The 18601-nt window shown below is 50.1% G+C and overlaps 1 protein-coding gene across 1 annotated transcript in view; it reads left to right on the forward strand.

Annotated features, from left to right (window-relative positions):
- LOC137306881 (low-density lipoprotein receptor-related protein 1-like) overlaps window positions 1-18601 on the forward strand; it is a 106080-nt gene that overhangs the window by 67599 nt on the left and 19880 nt on the right. Inside the window, exon 2 of the mRNA XM_067976270.1 lies at window positions 1919-2041. Within this exon, the coding sequence (XP_067832371.1) occupies window positions 1919-2041 (123 nt within the window). The remainder of the gene's footprint in view (window positions 1-1918; window positions 2042-18601) is intronic.

Here is an 18601-nt window from a genome sequence, read left to right on the forward strand (position 1 = left end):
CATTGATATCTTCTTGGCGTCTACAGCTATCCTCTTCACTGTCAACTACACGGCCAATTTTTGTGTCGTCTGCAAATTTACCAATCATGCCCCCTACATTCAAGTCCAAATCATTAATATATATACCACAAACAACAAGGGACCCAACACTGAGCCCTGTGGCACACCACTGGAAACGGATTCCCATTCGCAAAGATATCCATCGACTTTTACCCTTTGTTTCCTGTTACTGAGCCAATTTTGCATCCAATTTGCCAGGAGGGGTGCAGAGATCTCGACGGGTTGTAGGGGCTGGAGGAGGTTACAGAGAGAGATTTTTAAGTAATCTTTCTGAATCTGAAGAAATTAGATGTATGGTTCAGAAAACTGTTCCAGTATTTTAGTGTCCTGAAATGCAGGTTCAAACACTCCCTGAACAACCTGGAAAATTCCTGTGCTTGAGGAGGATATTTATTGAGATCTGTACTATTACAAAAGTAGGAGTTGATTTTTCTTTAACAGCACCAAGAAGGACCTGATACAAAGAAGTCATTAAATTGCTCTTTTCAGAGATTTTCTCCAGTCTTATTCTCATTGCATTTTGTACCAATTCACAGGCTTTGTTTGATTCTGTGCCCTAGATAATGATTGTAATTAACAATGCACACACTTATTTTGTTGCCAAACATGTCTGATATATTTGTGTGTACTAGGTTGTGAAAATGTATGTTTTAACTTTCTTTTTAGGGGTTGCAATGTGTTTTTTTTAGGTGAAACATGAGCATTTTCTAAAATCTAGATTTATGTCGGGAGGGTCAGCAGCAGATTTCCGTTTATGCATAATTTCATTGCCTTTTCACAGCTGTGGCTCAGTTGGGAGCTGTCTTACCTCTGAGCCAGAAGGTTGCGTGTTAAAGTCCCACTCCAGAGACATGAGTACAAAATCTAGACTGGCACTCCCGGTGCAGTTCCGAGGGAGCGCGGCCCTGTCGGCGGGGCCGGCCCCGAGGGAGCGCGGCCCTGTCGGCGGGGCCGGCCCCCAGGGAGCGCGGCCCTGTCGGCGGGGCCGGCCCCGAGGGAGCGCGGCCCTGTCGGCGGGGCCGGCCCCGAGGGAGCGCGGCCCTGTCGGCGGGGCCGGCCCCGAGGGAGCGCGGCCCTGTCGGCGGGGCCGGCCCCGAGGGAGCGCGGCCCTGTCGGCGGGGCCGGCCCCGAGGGAGCGCGGCCCTGTCGGCGGGGCCGGCCCCGAGGGAGCGCGGCCCTGTCGGCGGGGCCGGCCCCGAGGGAGCGCGGCCCTGTCGGCGGGGCCGGCCCCGAGGGAGCGCGGCCCTGTCGGCGGGGCCGGCCCCGAGGGAGCGCGGCCCTGTCGGCGGGGCCGGCCCCGAGGGAGCGCGGCCCTGTCGGCGGGGCCGGCCCCGAGGGAGCGCGGCCCTGTCGGCGGGGCCGGCCCCTTGGATGAGACGTTAAACCGGGGCCTTTGGGTGGATGTAAAAGATTCCAGGGCACATTTCGAAGAAGTGCAAGGGGCCAATATTTATCCCATAACCATCATCATTAAAACAGATTATCTGGTCATTTATCTCATTGCTGTATGTGGGAGCTTGCTGTGTGCAAATTGGATGCCGCATTTCCCTACATTACAATAGTGGCTACACTTTGAAAAGTACTTAATTCGCTGTAAGGCCCTTTGGGAAGTCCTGAGATTGTGAAAGGTGCTATATAAATGCATGTTCTTTTTGTTTTACCGATCAGCGCATTGAACTATAGAGTGACGAACCACAAATTAGGTTTATTGGGATTTGAAATCGTGACCTCTGGGTTGCTAGTCCAGTGCCGTGATCACAACACTACTGTACCCGTAAGGGTAGCTTTGTTACACTGTTGATGAATTTTGCGATACCGCTGCCTAATTCTTGCCGTGTATTTTCTGCCCTTCTCACAGCACAGAAGACATGTAGCCCCAAACAGTTTGTATGTAAGGACCAGATAACCTGTATATCCAAAGGCTGGAGGTGCGATGGTGAGAAAGACTGTCCAGATGGCTCAGACGAAACGGCAGATGTTTGTAAGTACAATAATAGGGGAAATTTAAATTTAAAATCTATAAAAGTAGCAACGCAGGTTAACAAGGCCATAAAAAAAATGAAAGCAAAGCACTGGAGTTCATCTTTAGAGGAATAGAATTGAAAAGTAGAGAAGTTAAGTTAAACTTGTATCGAACTTTGGTTAGACCACACTTGGAGCACTGTGCACAGTTCTGGTCTCCATATACCTTGGTTAGACCACACTTGGAGCACTGTGCACAGTTCTGGTCTCCATATACCTTGGTTATGCCACACTTGGAGCACTGTGCACAGTTCTGGTCTCCATATACCTTGGTTATGCCACACTAGGAGCACTGTGCACAGTTCTGGTCTCCATTTAATAAAAAGGATATAGAGGCACTGGAGAAGGTGCAAAAAAGATTTACAAGGATGATACCAGAACTGAGAGGTTATGACTATCAGAAAAGACTGAACAGGCTGGGGCTCTTTTATCTGGAAAAGAGAAGGCTGAGGGGTGACCCTGATAGAGGTCTTTAAAATTATGAAGGGGTTCGATAGAGTAGACGTAGAGATGATATTTCCACTTGTCGAGGGAATCCAAAACTAGGGGTCATAAATACAATAGTCACTAATAAATCCAATAAGGAATTCAGGAGAAACTTCTTTACCCAGAGAGCGGTGAGAATGTGGAACTCGCTCCCACATGGAGTGGTTGAGGTGAATAGCGGAGATGGATTTAAGGGGAAGCTGGATAAACACATGAGGGAGAAAGGAATAGAAGGATATGCTGATAGGGTGAGATGAAGAGGGGAGGCTCGTGTGGAGCATAAACACCGGCACGGACCAGTTGGGCCGAATGGCCTGTTTCTGTGCTGTAAGTTCGATGTAATTCCATGTTGGTTTGATCTGGGGCTTGTCAGCCAGCGATGTGCTGGTCATTTCATAATGAAGTGTAGCCGGACCGTAAAATCTCAAAACCTAGTCGTGAGATCAATCGATTGGTATCTTTTCAATTAGTTTTTGTGATCGAGATTTTAGTTTTGGGGAACACTTGAGGTAAAATCTGGGTGAAGGCTATTCGGCCCATCCATTCAGTTTTTCTTTCCCCCTCCCTCCTCCCTCCCTCACAGCATCCAAATGATTCTCAGGTTTTAGCCTCCACTTTCATTTTATGCTTTATTTTGGTCTGGACAGATGCGTAGAGTAAAATTCCCAATCATGCCCTAATCCCAATCTGTAAAGAATTTACTGTACTGCTACCAGCTCTTTTTCTCTCGCCTCGTTCCCGCTAAGTAGCCTTGTGGCCTCTGCCCACAACTTGGCAAACTCGGCCTTGCGCTGTGTGCCCACTGGGACTTGGGTCAAGATTGCCAAAACCTACATTTTGAATTTCTAGCCAGCTGAGAGGTGTGCAGACATCAAACAGACCATGTGCTCGGCTGCTCTGGTACCTGGTTTCCTTGTGTGTTACTTTGCTCACTCTTGAAGGCTGCAACATTTTAATTCTTTCTTCTGTTGCGTCAGCCGTGGCTCAGTGGGTGGCACTCTGGCCTCTGAGTCTGAAGGTCGTGATGTCGAACCCCCTACTCCAGAGACTTGAGCACAAAAGCTAGGCTGACACTCCCAGTGCAGTACTGAGGGAGTGCAGCGCTGTCGGAGGTTCAGTACTGAGGGAGTGCAGCGCTGTCGGAGGGGCGGTACTGAGGGAGCGCAGCGCTGTCGGAGGGGCAGTACTGAGGTGGGGGGCATGCTCTGTCGGAGGGGCAGTACTGGGGGAACTCCGCACTGTCGGAGGGTCAGTACTGAGGGAGCGCAGCGCTGTCGGAGGGGCAGTACTGAGGGAGTGCAGCGCTGTAGGAGGGGCCATCTGCCCTCTCAGGTGGACTTAAAAGATCCGATGGCCACCATTGGAAGAAGAGCAGAGGTGGGGGGGGGAGTTCTCCCCGTTGTCCTGGGGCCGATATTTATCCCTCAACCAACATCACTTAAACAGATTACCTGGTCATTATTACATTGCTGTTTGTGGAATGTTGCTGTGTGCAAATTGGGTGCCGCGTTTCCTACATTTCAACAGTGACCACACTTCAAAAGTACTTCATTGGCTGTAAAGCGCTTTGGACTGTCTTGAGGTCGTGGAAGTTGCTATATAAATGCAAATTCTTGGATTCCTCCCCTCCTTTCTATCGTGCCCCCCCCCCCCCGCCCCCAGAAAAAATCCGTTGGGCCCATCTCTTTTTATTACATCAAGAATATGGTATGTTTTACAAATAAAAGGAAAATCCTGCAAATGGGGAAAGTCCTGCAAATGCTGAAAATCTGAAATGGAGAGAGCTGGAAATCCATAGCTGGCCAGTTAACATCTGGAAAGAGAAAAGCCAGGTTGTAATGTTTCGGGAATGTGCCCTCCATCTGAACGGAGACTGAAAACTAAGTAGGCGGTTTAGTAAGATTTAAAAAAAAAATACTTTTTAAGCTTGTAGTGTTGGGCTTTGCTGTTATTTGAAAGCCTCCAGCTCAGTTTCTGCCCTCTCGCGACACTTAAAATGGCCCTAACCAAAGTCACAGAAGGCATCCTCTGTGACTCTGATCATGGTGCACGATCGATCCGTCTTTGACCCCTCTCTGCAGCTTTCGACGTGATAGTTCGCACTGACCTCCTGCAACCCTGCTCTGTTTTTCTAGCTCGGTGGGACTGCAACTTCCTGCTTGAGTCTCTTTGGTCAGGTTTACAGCAGAACGACAATCTTTGTGACTGTGACCCTGGTGCATTTATCCCTCCTCCTCGTCCTCGACCTCTCTGCAGCCTCTGACGCAGTCGACCACTCCGTTCTCCTCCAACACCTCTCCTCTCCTGATAGGCAACGTGGGAGGATGAGTGGGCCCTCGGGCCTGATTTAATTAGATCCTGGCTGATCTGTATCTCAACTCCGTTGTCCAACTTGGCGGGGCAGTCCTTGCTTGGCTCCACTCTTACCGAACTGAGCGACGCCCTAGCATCTCTAAACAATGGCCTCTCTCTTCCCTTCCCCAGCACCGACGCCTCAGGAGACCCCCTGAGGATCCATACTTGGCTGCCTCCTCTTCCTTAACTCCTTGCTGCACCACCACCATGCCTTCTGTCCCAGTCCATCTCCTGCTGAAATCCTCATGTATACATTTGTCACCTCCAGAGTCGAATAGAATCATAGAAATTTGCGGCACAGAAGGAGGCCATTCGACCCACTGGCGGAGAAAGGGCTATCCAGCCTCATCCCACTTTCCAGCTCTTGGTCCGTAGCCTTGTAGGTTACGGCACTTCAGGTGCACATCCAAGTACTTTTTATGTGCGATGAAGGTTTCTGCCTCTACCACCCTTTCAGGCAGTGAGTTCCAGATCCCCACCACCCTCTGGGTAAAAATATTTCTCCTCAGCTCCTCTCTAATCCTTCTACCAATTACTTTAAATCTCTGCCCCTCTGCTAAGGGAAATAGGTCCTTCCTATCCACTCTATCCAGGCCCCTCATAATTTTGTACACCTCCGTTAAATCTTCCAAAGAAAAGAACCCCAGCCTCTCCAATCTTTCCTCATCGCTAAAATTCTTCAATCCTTGTAAATGTCCTCTGGACCCTCTCTCGTGCAAACACGTCTTTCCTGTAATGCGGAGACCAACACATAAGGCAATACTCTAGCTGTGGCCGAACTAGTGTTCCTCCAATTCGAATACTCCAGTGACCTCTGCCCTTAGTGAATATCAGCTCATCCAAAACTCTGCTGCCCATATCCTATTCTGCACCTAGTCCTGTTCACCCATCACCCCTGTCCTTGCTGACCGACATTGGCCCTTGCTCCCCATACACTTCAAATTGAAAATTTTTACCGGCCTGTTTAAATCGTTTGGTGTTCCTGCCTCTTCCTATCTCGACACCATCCAGGACAAAGCAGCCCGCTTGATTGGCACCCCATCCGCCACCCTAAACATTCACCCCCTTCACCACCGGCGCACAGTGGCTGCAGTGTGTACCATCCACAGGATGCACTGCAGCAACTCGCCAAGGCTCCTTCGACAGCTCCTCCCAAACCCGCGACCTCTACCACCTAGAAGGACAAGAGCAGCAGGCACATGGGAACAACACCACCTGCACGTTCCCCTCCAAGTCACACACCATCCCGACTTGGAAATATATCGCCGTTCCTTCATTGTCGCTGGGTCAAAATCCTGGAACTCCCTTCCTAACAGCACTGTGGGAGAACCTTCACCACACGGACTGCAGCGGTTCAAGCAGGCGGCTCACCACCACCTTCTCAAGGGCAATTAGGGATGGGCAATAAATGCTGGCCTCGCCAGCGACGCCCACATCCCATGAACGAATAAAAAAAAATGTAGCTTGTAAAATTACGTTGTAGATTACTTGCGTAGAAATGCTTATCTGGAATTCCTAACTTGCACCCCTGTTGGAAATGTGCAAGGAGGCACGACACTAAAGACAATGAGGTTCAGTTATGACGGCCACCACGGTCGATGAGCCCACTGACACTTGCACAAAGAATCACGGCTTTGGAGGGGAAGAGAAAGAAGAAAAATGAAAGATCATAGGGGAAGGAACGAACATTGGTTTGTTTGTCGTCTTCTGTAGTAAGAAAGTGGGAACAAAACAAGGGGACTGGAAAAAGCTGCCAGCCTAATCGAGCCTCAGCACGGCCCTGGTAGAACCCGCGGGGTCGATGTCCGGTAGGGGGAAAGGTACCGGTTAAAAGCACTCGGTGCTTGTGATTCCAGAACCTGCACATTTCCACATCTCGAGCCGCTAGCAGTCGGTTTAAAAGACGGCCGATTTCAAAGGAGGACAGAGCTGAGTGTTCCTTTTCATCCTGTTATGCACTTATCCCTGCATCACCGCACATCTTTTTCCGCTCAAAGCGATTTTGTGCTTATTTCATTTAGGTCATCTAGGTTGTCGCATCAGTTCTATTTTATTTGCTTTTTCTCCCCCGTCCCCGCCCAAGCCAAGTTAAGAATCACGGATGAATAGTGAAGTTTAGACGGGTAAAACCACGAGATTACAGCCAATGAAGTACTCTTTGAAGTGTAGTCACTGTTGTAATGTTGGAAACGCGGCAGTCAATTTGCGCACAGTAAGCTCCCACAAACAGCAATGTGATAAATGATCAGATAATTTTTTTTAGTTGTTTGAGGGATAAATATTAGCCCCAGGACATCGGGGAGAACTCCCCTGCTCGTCTTCGAAATAGTGGAGGAGGGATCTTTTACGTCCACCCGACAGGGCAGAAAGAAGATGCTTTACGAAAGCAAACTAGCTATCAGGAGACCTGGCTGTTCCACCTCTGCATTCCTGGCCACTCCCTGTGTTTCCCTGTCCTTGGTATTCCAGGTATGGCGTGTGGGATAGGCTAACTAGGCACGGATGAGGGATCAAATCCTCGGAATCCAATCGGGAATTCAGGAGAAACTTCTTTACCCGGAGAGCGGTGAGAATGTGGAACTCGCTCCCACACGGAGTGGTTGAGGGGAATAGCGGAGATGGATTTAAGGGGAAGCTGGACAAACACATGAGGGAGAAAGGAATGGAAGGGTATGCTGATAGGGTGAGATGAAGTAGGGAGGGAGGAGGCTCGTGTGGAGCATAAACGCCAGCATGGACCAGTTGGGCCGAATGGCCAGTTTCTGTGCTCTCCATTCTATGTTTGGCACCAAATGATTGTTAATTCCTGGTAATCTAGTCCATTTTAATAACATCTACATAGGTTCTTTGTAATCTGCAAATTATTGTCTGATGATACAGACTTTTTCCTTGTAATTTTGTAGTGCAATCAAAATGCTTTTTTTGATGTGCCTTAAGAGGTTACACACCTATTACTACTTCTTTTAAAAGTTACTTTGTTGTGTTTTAAAAGCATAGTGTATTACTGCAAGGGGTCTGTGATGTTTAGGTAGTAAAGATGCTAATTAGTGGGTATTGATGTTTCTTCATAGTCTGTAAATAATCATTAGGTGGCTTGTTTCTGTAATTGAATATCTCGCACCCATTGTGTTGGAAGGTTTCTGATCTCTTTCTGATTGTGAGCAGTCAGAAATAATGTCAGATACCTAAAAAAAAAATAATCAGTCTAGCTTTTAGTACAAAGGAGCCGCTGCGGCAGAAGGCCCCAGGAAAAGCATGTTCCTAAATTAGCCACTCCAGCTCGACAGACTACATTACTAATGTCCTTTTCTCGTGTATTGACAATGTTGAATTCCGTATACAGTTGTTCTCAGTGTGTGACTTTAGAAACTCAGCCGCGAGTCAGAAAGTTGTGGGTTCGAGTCCCTCTCCAGCGCTGCACTGTCGGGGGTGTGCCGTCTTTCGGATGAGACGTTAAACCGAGGCCCTGTTTGCCCCTCTCGAGTGGATGTAAAAGATCCCACGGCCACTATTTCGAAGAAGAGCAGGGGGGGGGGGGGAGTTTTCCCCGGCGTCCTGGGGCCGGAAGTTTATCATCTTTATTAATGACCTCCTCATCGTCTGCCCTCGTCCGCTCATTTGCTGATGATTCTACTCCACGTTTATCAACTTCCATGCCCCCCCCCCCCCAATGTTCACACCCTCCAGTCCCTGAACCACTACATCTCTATCTTCACCCTGCCCTCAGTGGGTTTGTTTCCACTGTTTCTTTCAACTCTTGAAGGAGAGTTTCTTCTTGTCAATATCAATAGTGTCACTATCTGTCATTTGACCTCAAATAGAGCTGCCACATCTCATCTTTTGCCTAAGCTGCCTGTCGGAAGTTGTTTTCTATTTTGTGCCAAACACACTTCCCTTATAACTCCCGTCTAGTGTCCTTCCTTGGTCCTTCAATTTAAAAAAAAAACCAAAACCCCATCCCTCTTCCCAGTTTTTTAAAAACCTCCATATTATTAACGATGGCTGGGAGTTTACGTACAGAAATCTTTGACGGTGTCAGAATTAGTTCATAAAGCTGTTTTTTTTTTAAAAAAACAAAAAGCATACTGGATGCTGGGCTTTATAAATAGGGTATAAAAGCAATAAAGTTATGCTAAAACTTTATAAATTGCTGGTTAGGCCCCAGCTGGAGTATTGTGTCCAATTCTGGGCACCACACTTTAGGAAGGATGTCAAGGCCCTTGGAGAGGGTGCAGAGGAGGTTTACCAGAATGGTACCAGGGATGAGGGACTTCAGTTATGTGGAGAGACTGGAGAAGCTGGGATTGTTCTCCTTGGAGCAGAGAAGGTTAAGGGGGAGATTTAATGGAGGTGTTCAAAATTCTGAGGGGTTTTAATAGAGTAGATAGGGAGAAACTGTTCCAGTGGCAGGAGGGTCGGTAACCAGAGGACACAGATTTAAGGTAATTGGCAAAAGAACCAGAGAGGGGGAGATGAGAATGTTTTTACGCAGCGAGTTGTTATGATCTGGAATGCGCTGCCTGAAAGGGGCGGTGGGAGCAGATTCAATAATAACTTTTAAAAGGGAATTGGATAAATACTGAAGGGGAGAAAATTGCAGGGCTACGGGAAAAGAGATGGGGGGAATGGGACTAATTGGACAGCTCTTTCAAAGAGCAGGCACGATGGGCCGAATGGCCTCCTTTTGTCTTGTATGATCCTGTGTTCCGAGGTTATAACCTACTTCGGGTGTGTGTGTGTGTGTGACTTTATTTTCCCCACTCAAGGGCATTGCCAGTCAAAGCTATTGCGTTCTGTTCTTTGTGCTTTTGTACTTCAGCCGTTGTCTTGGCTTGGGGGCTTTGCTTCTGTCAGTCGATGCCAGTGACCCTTGCCGTACGCTGATGCTGCTTTCCATCTGCGCCTTCATAGATACCGGTTTGTTTTTCCTCCGTTTCATTCTGTCCTCAGTCGCCATTTGTGAATGTTTACAACTCCCGCCTTGAGTAACTTCAGGTTATAGTCCAACGGCTTTATTTGAAATCACAAGCTTTCTGAGCTTTCCTCAGGTACGACTCCTTACATTTGTCCACCCCAGTCCATCACCGGCATCTCCACATCTTGAGTAACTTCAGTCGTCACCTTTCATACACCTTTACCCATTGAAATTATAGATGCTGACTGCCCCTACCTCCTCCACAGTTTTGTATCAAGTGACTGAGATCGGAGAATCGTTGATAGAATTTTACAGCACAGAAACGGTCATCGCCGGTGTTTATCTCCACATGATCCACCTCCCACCTTTTGTCTAAACCCCATCAACATATCCTTCTGTTCTTTTCTCCCACATGTACTTATCTAGCTTCTCTTTAAATGCACCTATCTCTTCACTTTTTGATAATAGTCCCGTGATGGGCTTAGCAGACGGGGAAAGAGGTTTACCTGAAAAGAATAGACTGGGTTTACTCGGTAATGCTCTCTGCCATCACCGAAATGACATGCCTGTGGTTTTTGCTGCCTCCTCCTCTTTTTTTCCCCCTCCCTGGAACAATCACCTCATGAACTGTACCTCCAACTGATTTATTTTAGCCCTTTTTAAAATAATGGCCTCTGAGAATATAGTGGGGAATGGCAAATTCTCTTTGAAATTCATGATATAAAGGAGCTCAGTATTCTTTGATTTTTTTTGAAAAATATTTAATTCTATGTCGTTGCTTTATGGCAGCAACAGTAGACTGAATATGAGCGCACGCACACACACACACACACACACACACACACACACACACACACACACACCGATGACAGTCACATCACTTGAGTTTCCGTTTCGTGGTTTGACGTTTTCCAGACTCCTTGCTGAGATTACCGCCTCCTTGTCTGCTTCCTCCCGTCGATTTTAGTACATAAGACGGTTGAAAGACTGTCGGGCAGCAGCTTGTAATTAATGTGAGAATTTTAACTTTGAGTAGCGGTTACGACGATGATCTCAAAAATTTTACTTCTCAATTCTGTGCCATCGTTAATTTGTTAAACTTTATAATTTTGCAGTACAGATTAAAGGTAAATTTGCCTACATAGGATACAGTGACTTTAATGAAGATAAGACCATAGACTTCGATTTAATGATTAGGACTATAGCAGACTCTGTTTAAAGTCGTTAAGCTAGCGGACAAAGCAGGACTTTCTGAATCGCTAAGTGCAGCTGTGAAATGCATCAGAGTGTTTACATTAGCAGCGCACAACAATGCTAATCTTCACTCGATGTTGATCAGGCTGCAAAATCTTGTTAAGAAAAGTCAATAATAGAGAAAAGCTGATGTAGGAAATGTGCTTATAGGGAGAGGGCTTCCCCTGGGGCCAGTCTCGGGGGAGTGTGGTTAGTCTGCAATACTACTGGCCCTTGTTTTTTTGAGCCAAAAGAGATGCAAATGGATAAATGATGCAGGATTGACGCTTGGCAGTGTCCATTGGAAGCAGTTGTATAAAGCTCTGGTCAGACCTCATCAGGAGGACTGCCATTCAGTTCTGGGCACCGCACCTCAGGAAGGATGTATTGGCCTTGTAGGGGGTGTGACCCAGCTTCACCGGAATGTTATTGGGGCTAAAAGGGATAAATTATGAGGGCAGGTTGCACAGATTTCTCCCTCGAGTCTAGAAGATTTAGGGGTGATCTAATTGTGGTGTTTAAGGTAGGGACACCTGAAGTGATGGTGGGATTCAGACCCAGGGGCTCTCGAGACCGTGGCCTTGTCTTTGGAAGGATTTTTTTTTTGTATAGAAGTGTGGTTTGTGCAGCTTATAGAATCTTACAGTGCAGGATGAGGCCATTCGGCCCATCGTGCTTGTGCCGGCTTTTTGAAAGTGCTATCCAATCAGTCCCACTTCCCCCCCCCCCCGCCCCCCCCCCTCCTGCTCTTTCCCCATAGCCATGCAAATTTGAATCTGCTTCCACCACCCTTTCAGGCAGTGCATTCCAGATCATAACAACTCGCTGCGTTTAAGAAAAAAAATCTCTCCTCTGGTTCTTTTGCCAATTACCGTAAATCTGTGTTCTCTGGTTACCGGCCCTTCTGCTAGTTTCTCCTATCGATTCTTATCAAAACCCCTCCACGATTTTAAACGCCTCTATTAAATCTCCCCTTGACCTTCTCTGCTCCAAACTTGCTGGTTTTTTTTGTCTGTCCCCACCTACTCCATTGAGGTCTTGAGGCTTCCTCTCCCAGTGATTAATTCTGGGAATGGAATGCTTAAGAATAGCAAAACCACTGAAGCTGGTGTATGGCTTTTGGGAGTTTCTTTTCAATATATAAACAAATTGTTGTTCTGAGTCCGATTTTTATATTTATAAAACACCACCAAATTACTGGGGAAATGAGCTTTGACTCTGAAATTGGAAAAACATGACAAATCCACCATTTAAAAAAATTTGTTCTTGGGATGTGGGTGACACCAACAAAGCAGTATGCTCCGTCCCTAGTTGTCCTGAGGCTGTTAAGAGTCGATGACAATACTGTGGGACTGGAGTCACGAGGCTGATGCCGCCCCATTCCGGGTAGCGGTGGCATTAGCAAGTTGGGTTTAACTCGCACCAAGTCCCGTCCACCCATCACCAACTGCGCTCGCTGACCTCCGTTGGCTCCCGGTCCGCAACGCCTCGTTTTTAAAATTCTCATCCTTGTGTTCAAATCCCTCCGTGGCCTCGTCCCCTCTCCCTACCTCTGTAACCTCCTCCAGCCCCTACAGCTCTCCGAGATCTCTGCGTTCATCTCCCCGATTCCCATCGCTCCGCCATCGGCGGCCGTGCCTTCAGCTGCCCGGGCCCTAAGCTCTGGAATTCCCTCCCTAAACCTCTCCGCCTCTCTCTCTCTCTCTCTCCTCCTTTAAGACGCCCCTTAAAACCTGCCTCTTTGACCGAGCTTTTGGTCACCCGTCCCTAATATCTCCTTATGTGGCTCGGTGTCAAATTTTGTCTGATAACTCTCCTGTGAAGCGCCTTGGGGGACGTTTTACTACGTTAAAGGTGCCGTATAAATGCAAGTTGTTGTTTTAATGGTAGTCCATCAACTTTTTACGTCCTTTTTCTGGTGCCAACCACAAATTACCAGGTTTACTGAATTTAGTTCCGCAATCTGCCGCGGCCTCTCGGTTGCCGAGAACTGCCAGGCAATACCTACCTTCCTGCAATTTTAACAATTTGACAAAAAGAAGATTGAAATTCTAGAATATTGGGTGAAGGAAGAGAGAGCCATGTATTCCAAGCTTGCTGACGACACTTAAGCTAGGTGGCGCACAGTAAGCAGTGTAGACGGGAGCGGAAAGTTGCAGAGGGCCACTGACAGACTAAGTGATTGGGCCAAACCGTGGCGGACCGAGTTCAGTGTGGGGGAAGTGCGCGGTCATCCACTTTGGACCCAAGAAAGGTAGGTCAGAGTATTTTCTAAACGGTGAGAGACTAGGAACTGAGGGAGATTTAGGGGGTCCAAGTACAGAAATCACTAGTGGACAGGTACAAAAAAATAATTAAAAAGGCTAAGGGAATGTTGGCCATTATCTCGAAAGGGGTGGAAATTATGTTGGTTGTATAAAGGTCTGCTCAGACCCCATCTGGAGTTACTGTGCTCGGTTCCGGGCACCGCAGGTAGCTGGCTGAAAGGGAAACGTGATGATATAGTAGAAAGCTAGGCTGATCACTGTCTTCAGAAATGGTAAGTTATCGACATACAATATTAACATACAATGGTTAAAAGAAAAACTGTCTGCCTTTCTGTATCCCTCCGGTCCGTGTGTACAGTGAAACACACTGAAAGTTACGGACACTTGAGGGACTGGCATGAGCTGTCCTTTTTTTTGGAGGGTGTCCTTATTTTCAGAATGGTCACTGGATGCACTGTAAAAGTTCTCGGTAGCACGGGGAGTTCTTCACCCAGCATTGCACAGCGGCAGAGAAACCGCTCTATCCCCGGGACTGAGCCATGCAAACGTTCGGTCCGAGAGAGCGAGAGAATTTTCTCTCCCACTCTGCATACTGGGTAAAGAGCCCCCCCTCACGTTGCACAGCAGCCGCTTCTTTCACCAAACCCCACTGCCGCCTCGTGCTGTACGAACTGACCCCCCCCCCCCCCCCCCATTTTGTGGGGGCGGGGGGGGTTGCAGGAGGGAGAAGCGAGCTGCAGGGGGAATGATCCAGTGATCCCGACTCCGTGGAAATTCCAGGCACCAGCAGCCTTCGCAACAGGCTGCGCGTCCCGTGTTTCAAGTTGTAAAAGGTACTCGGTGCATCGAGGGCTGTCCGTAGTTTGTAATATGCGAGTTTCAAAGTGCCTCGTGTGTATTTTACCATGCAAGTTATTTGGATGTCTCGAAGCGTCCTTTTCGTTGTAGGTGTCCTGGGAATGTCTGTTTATACAGGTTTCACTTAATTTTGTTGCTGGCATGGCAGAATAACGGGAAAGGCAATGATGGGACAACACAGCAGGCCCAGTATGCTAGATTTTTTAGCTGGTACAGCTCGACTTGGCACCATGTGTAGGGTACGCCACAACAGGATGTGTTGCAGACAGAGTAAATGACTGGCTTGAAATATTTTTCCTTAACTCCTGCAGTTTCGTTAAATGATTTTCTTTTCCAAAGTGACTGAAGACATCTGATCTACATACACCAGACTGTTAGAGAACAGAGCTCCCGGTGGATCCAGTTTATCGAGCTATGGAGAAGGATTTGTTAAGGCCACGGGTTTTTAAAAAAAAAATGCCGGCCTATTTTTCTTTTACAAACGTGATGCTGACTGAAGGATTGTGAAATCAAATTTGTAAAAAAAAATTGAAACGGTTTGAGTGTGGGATTGATATTAGAAAGTAGCTTGGCTTATTTCGATGCGAGCCATTTGTGCCTTGTTTGATCAGTTTCGCCAAAAGTCTGGGTCAAGGACTTGAGCACATGACACTCTCAGAGCGGTGCCGAGGGAGTGCCGCGCCGCCGGAGGTGGGGGCGGTGCCGAGGGAGCGCCGCGCCGCCGGAGGGGGGGGGCGGTGCCGAGGGAGCGCCGCGCCGCCGAAGTGGGGGCGGTGCCGAGGGAGCGCCGCGCCGCCGGAGGTGGGGGCGGTGCCGAGGGAGCGCCGCGCCGCCGGAGGTGGGGGCGGTGCCGAGGGAGCGCCGCGCCGCCGGAGGTGGGGGCGGTGCCGAGGGAGCGCCGCGCCGCCGGAGGTGGGGGCGGTGCCGAGGGAGCGCCGCGCCGCCGGAGGTGGGGGCGGTGCCGAGGGAGCGCCGCGCCGCCGAAGTGGGGGCGGTGCCGAGGGAGCCGTCTGCCCTCTCACATAGATGTAAAAGATCCCATGGCCACTATTTCAAAGAAAAGCAGGGGAGTGGGGCCAATATTTATCCCTCAACCAACACCTAACAAGCAGATTATCCCTGTGGGAGCTTGCTGTGCGCAAATTGGCTGCAGCATTTTCCGACGTTAGAACTGCGACTACGTTTTCATAACAACAAAAAGTACTTCGTTGGCTGTAAAGCGCTTTGGGACGTCCTGAGGTGGTGAAAGCCGCTGCACAAATGGGAGTTCTTTATTTATCGGGAGGGGTGCTCTGAGCTGTTGAGAGAGGGAGGGAGCTGGGCCCACCTCCTCGGGGTGCGCTTGAGGCCTGAGCGTGTGCTTGTTGGCACGAGTGGCTGCTCCTCTGTCCCCCGCCTACCCCAGTCGTGATTCACCAGCTGAGTAAAACAGTGTATTAACTTGAAAAAAAAATATTTTGCTTGTAATTTTTTTTTTTGTTACTGAACCGTCTGCTGCTGCCTAAGCCAACAGAATGTGCCGGATAGTATAAACTGGAAATTATACCGCCAGGCTGCCTTGCGTGATCGGTGAAGAAATGTGCAGCTGGATCTGGATTAAATTTGGCGTGGCTGTTTTCATCCAATGCTGAGCCATCCGAGCCAAACTCTGCACATGGAATAATTGAAAACATGTCCCCCCGCAAAGGGCATGAAAAAAAAATTGCAAAAAGATGCTGCACAAGGTGTTGTTTTTTTTCTTCTTCTGCCTTCAGCGCAATGGAAGAGACGTTATTAGTGCCATAATTACCCTTCGCACTGAAATTCCATCCCGTTTGTTTTCTCTCGCGGTGGTTGACCCATTTATTTTTTTTGAGAGCCGATGCTGGAATTATTGTCTGTTTTCTCTTTGGCAAGCTGAAAACTTCTGAGACGTGACCTGCTGTCTTAGGGTGATCTCAGACTCTGCTCAGCGAGTAAAGAACAGCCTTCTGGACTGTTGCAGATTGTATCTGTGTGTGTGTGTCTCTGTCTGTGTGTGTGTGTGTGTGTGTGTGTGTGTCTCTGTGTGTGTGTGTGTGTCTCTGTGTGTGTGTGTGTGTCTCTGTCTGTGTGTGTGTGTGTCTCTGTCTGTGTGTGTGTGTGTCTCTGTCTGTGTGTGTGTGTGTCTCTGTCTGTGTGTGTGTGTCTCTGTCTGTGTGTGTGTGTCTCTGTCTGTCTGTGTGTGTGTGTCTCTGTCTGTCTGTGTGTGTGTCTCTGTCTGTCTTTGTGTGTGTCTCTGTCTGTCTTTGTGTGTGTCTCTGTCTGTCTGTGTGTGTGTCTCTGTCTGTCTGTGTGTGTGTCTGTGTCTCTCTCTGTGTGGTGTGTGTGTGTGTCTCTCTCTGTGTGGTGTGTGTGTGTGTCTCTCTCTGTGTGGTGTGTGTGTGTGTCTCTCTCTGTGTGGTGTGTGTGTGTGTCTCTCTCTGTGTGGTGTGTGTGTGTGTCTCTCTCTGTGTGGTGTGTGTGTGTGTGTCTCTCTCTGTGTGGTGTGTGTGTGTGTGTCTCTCTCTGTGTGGTGTGTGTGTGTGTGTGTCTCTCTCTGTGTGGTGTGTGTGTGTGTGTGTCTCTCTCTGTGTGGTGTGTGTGTGTGTGTCTCTCTCTGTGTGGTGTGTGTGTGTGTGTGTCTCTCTCTGTGTGGTGTGTGTGTGTGTGTGTCTCTCTCTGTGTGGTGTGTGTGTGTGTGTGTCTCTCTCTGTGTGGTGTGTGTGTGTGTGTGTCTCTCTCTGTGTGGTGTGTGTGTGTGTGTGTCTCTCTCTGTGTGGTGTGTGTGTGTGTGTGTCTCTCTCTGTGTGGTGTGTGTGTGTGTGTGTCTCTCTCTGTGTGGTGTGTGTGTGTGTCTCTCTCTGTGTGGTGTGTGTGTGTGTCTCTCTCTGTGTGGTGTGTGTGTGTGTCTCTCTCTGTGTGGTGTGTGTGTGTGTCTCTCTCTGTGTGGTGTGTGTGTGTGTCTCTCTCTGTGTGGTGTGTGTGTGTGTCTCTCTCTGTGTGGTGTGTGTGTGTGTCTCTCTCTGTGTGGTGTGTGTGTGACCCCCCCAACAATTAAAGTTTTGTACCGTTCACCTTTCTATCTGCAGTTGTCCCTTTAGTGGGTTGTTGTTTTTAAAAAGGCTTTCATTGGTTGGAGAGAATGACTCCACCATCTACATAAAGGAACCTCAAAACCAGAACAGCAAAGGTTGATCCTTTTTTTTAAAAAGAGGAAAAAAAGCTTGTGCATATATCTAGCATCTTAAAGTACCTCAGTTGGTAGCACACTCTCTCCTCTGAGTCAGAAGGTTGTGGGTTCAAGTCCCACTCCAGAGACCCGAGTGCAAAATCTAGGCTGACACTCAGCGCAGTACTGAGGGAGTGCCGCACTGTCGGAGGGTCAGTGCCGCGGGAGCGCCGCGCTGTCGGAGGGTCGGTACCGAGGGAGCGCCGCGCTGTCGGAGGGTCGGTACCGAGGGAGCGCCGCGCTGTCGGAGGGGCGGTACCGAGGGAGCGCCGCGCTGTCGGAGGGGCGGTACCGAGGGAGCGCCGCGCTGTCGGAGGGGCGGTACCGAGGGAGCGCCGCGCTGTCGGAGGGGCGGTACCGAGGGAGCGCCGCGCTGTCGGAGGGGCGGTACCGAGGGAGCGCCGCGCTGTCGGAGGGGCGGTACCGAGGGAGCGCCGCGCTGTCGGAGGGGCGGTACCGAGGGAGCGCCGCGCTGTCGGAGGGGCGGTACCGAGGGAGCGCCGCGCTGTCGGAGGGGCGGTACCGAGGGAGCGCCGCGCTGTCGGAGGGGCGGTACCGAGGGAGCGCCGCGCTGTCGGAGGGGCGGTACCGAGGGAGCGCCGCGCTGTCGGAGGGGCGGTACCGAGGGAGCGCCGCGCTGTCGGAGGGGCGGTACCGAGGGAGCGCCGCGCTGTCGGAGGGGCGGTACCGAGGGAGCGCCGCGCTGTCGGAGGGGCGGTACCGAGGGAGCGCCGCGCTGTCGGAGGGGCGGTACCGAGGGAGCGCCGCGCTGTCGGAGGGGCGGTACCGAGGGAGCGCCGCGCTGTCGGAGGGGCGGTACCGAGGGAGCGCCGCGCTGTCGGAGGGGCGGTACCGAGGGAGCGCCGCGCTGTCGGAGGGGCGGTACCGAGGGAGCGCCGCGCTGTCGGAGGGGCGGTACCGAGGGAGCGCCGCGCTGTCGGAGGGGCGGTACCGAGGGAGCGCCGCGCTGTCGGAGGGGCGGTACCGAGGGAGCGCCGCGCTGTCGGAGGGGCGGTACCGAGGGAGCGCCGCGCTGTCGGAGGGGCGGTACCGAGGGAGCGCCGCGCTGTCGGAGGGGGCGGTACCGAGGGAGCGCCGCGCTGTCGGAGGGGCGGTACCGAGGGAGCGCCGCGCTGTCGGAGGGGCGGTACCGAGGGAGCGCCGCGCTGTCGGAGG

The sequence above is a fragment of the Heptranchias perlo genome, chromosome X, assembly GCF_035084215.1.
Source record: "Heptranchias perlo isolate sHepPer1 chromosome X, sHepPer1.hap1, whole genome shotgun sequence".
NCBI classification, from domain to species: domain Eukaryota; kingdom Metazoa; phylum Chordata; class Chondrichthyes; order Hexanchiformes; family Hexanchidae; genus Heptranchias; species Heptranchias perlo.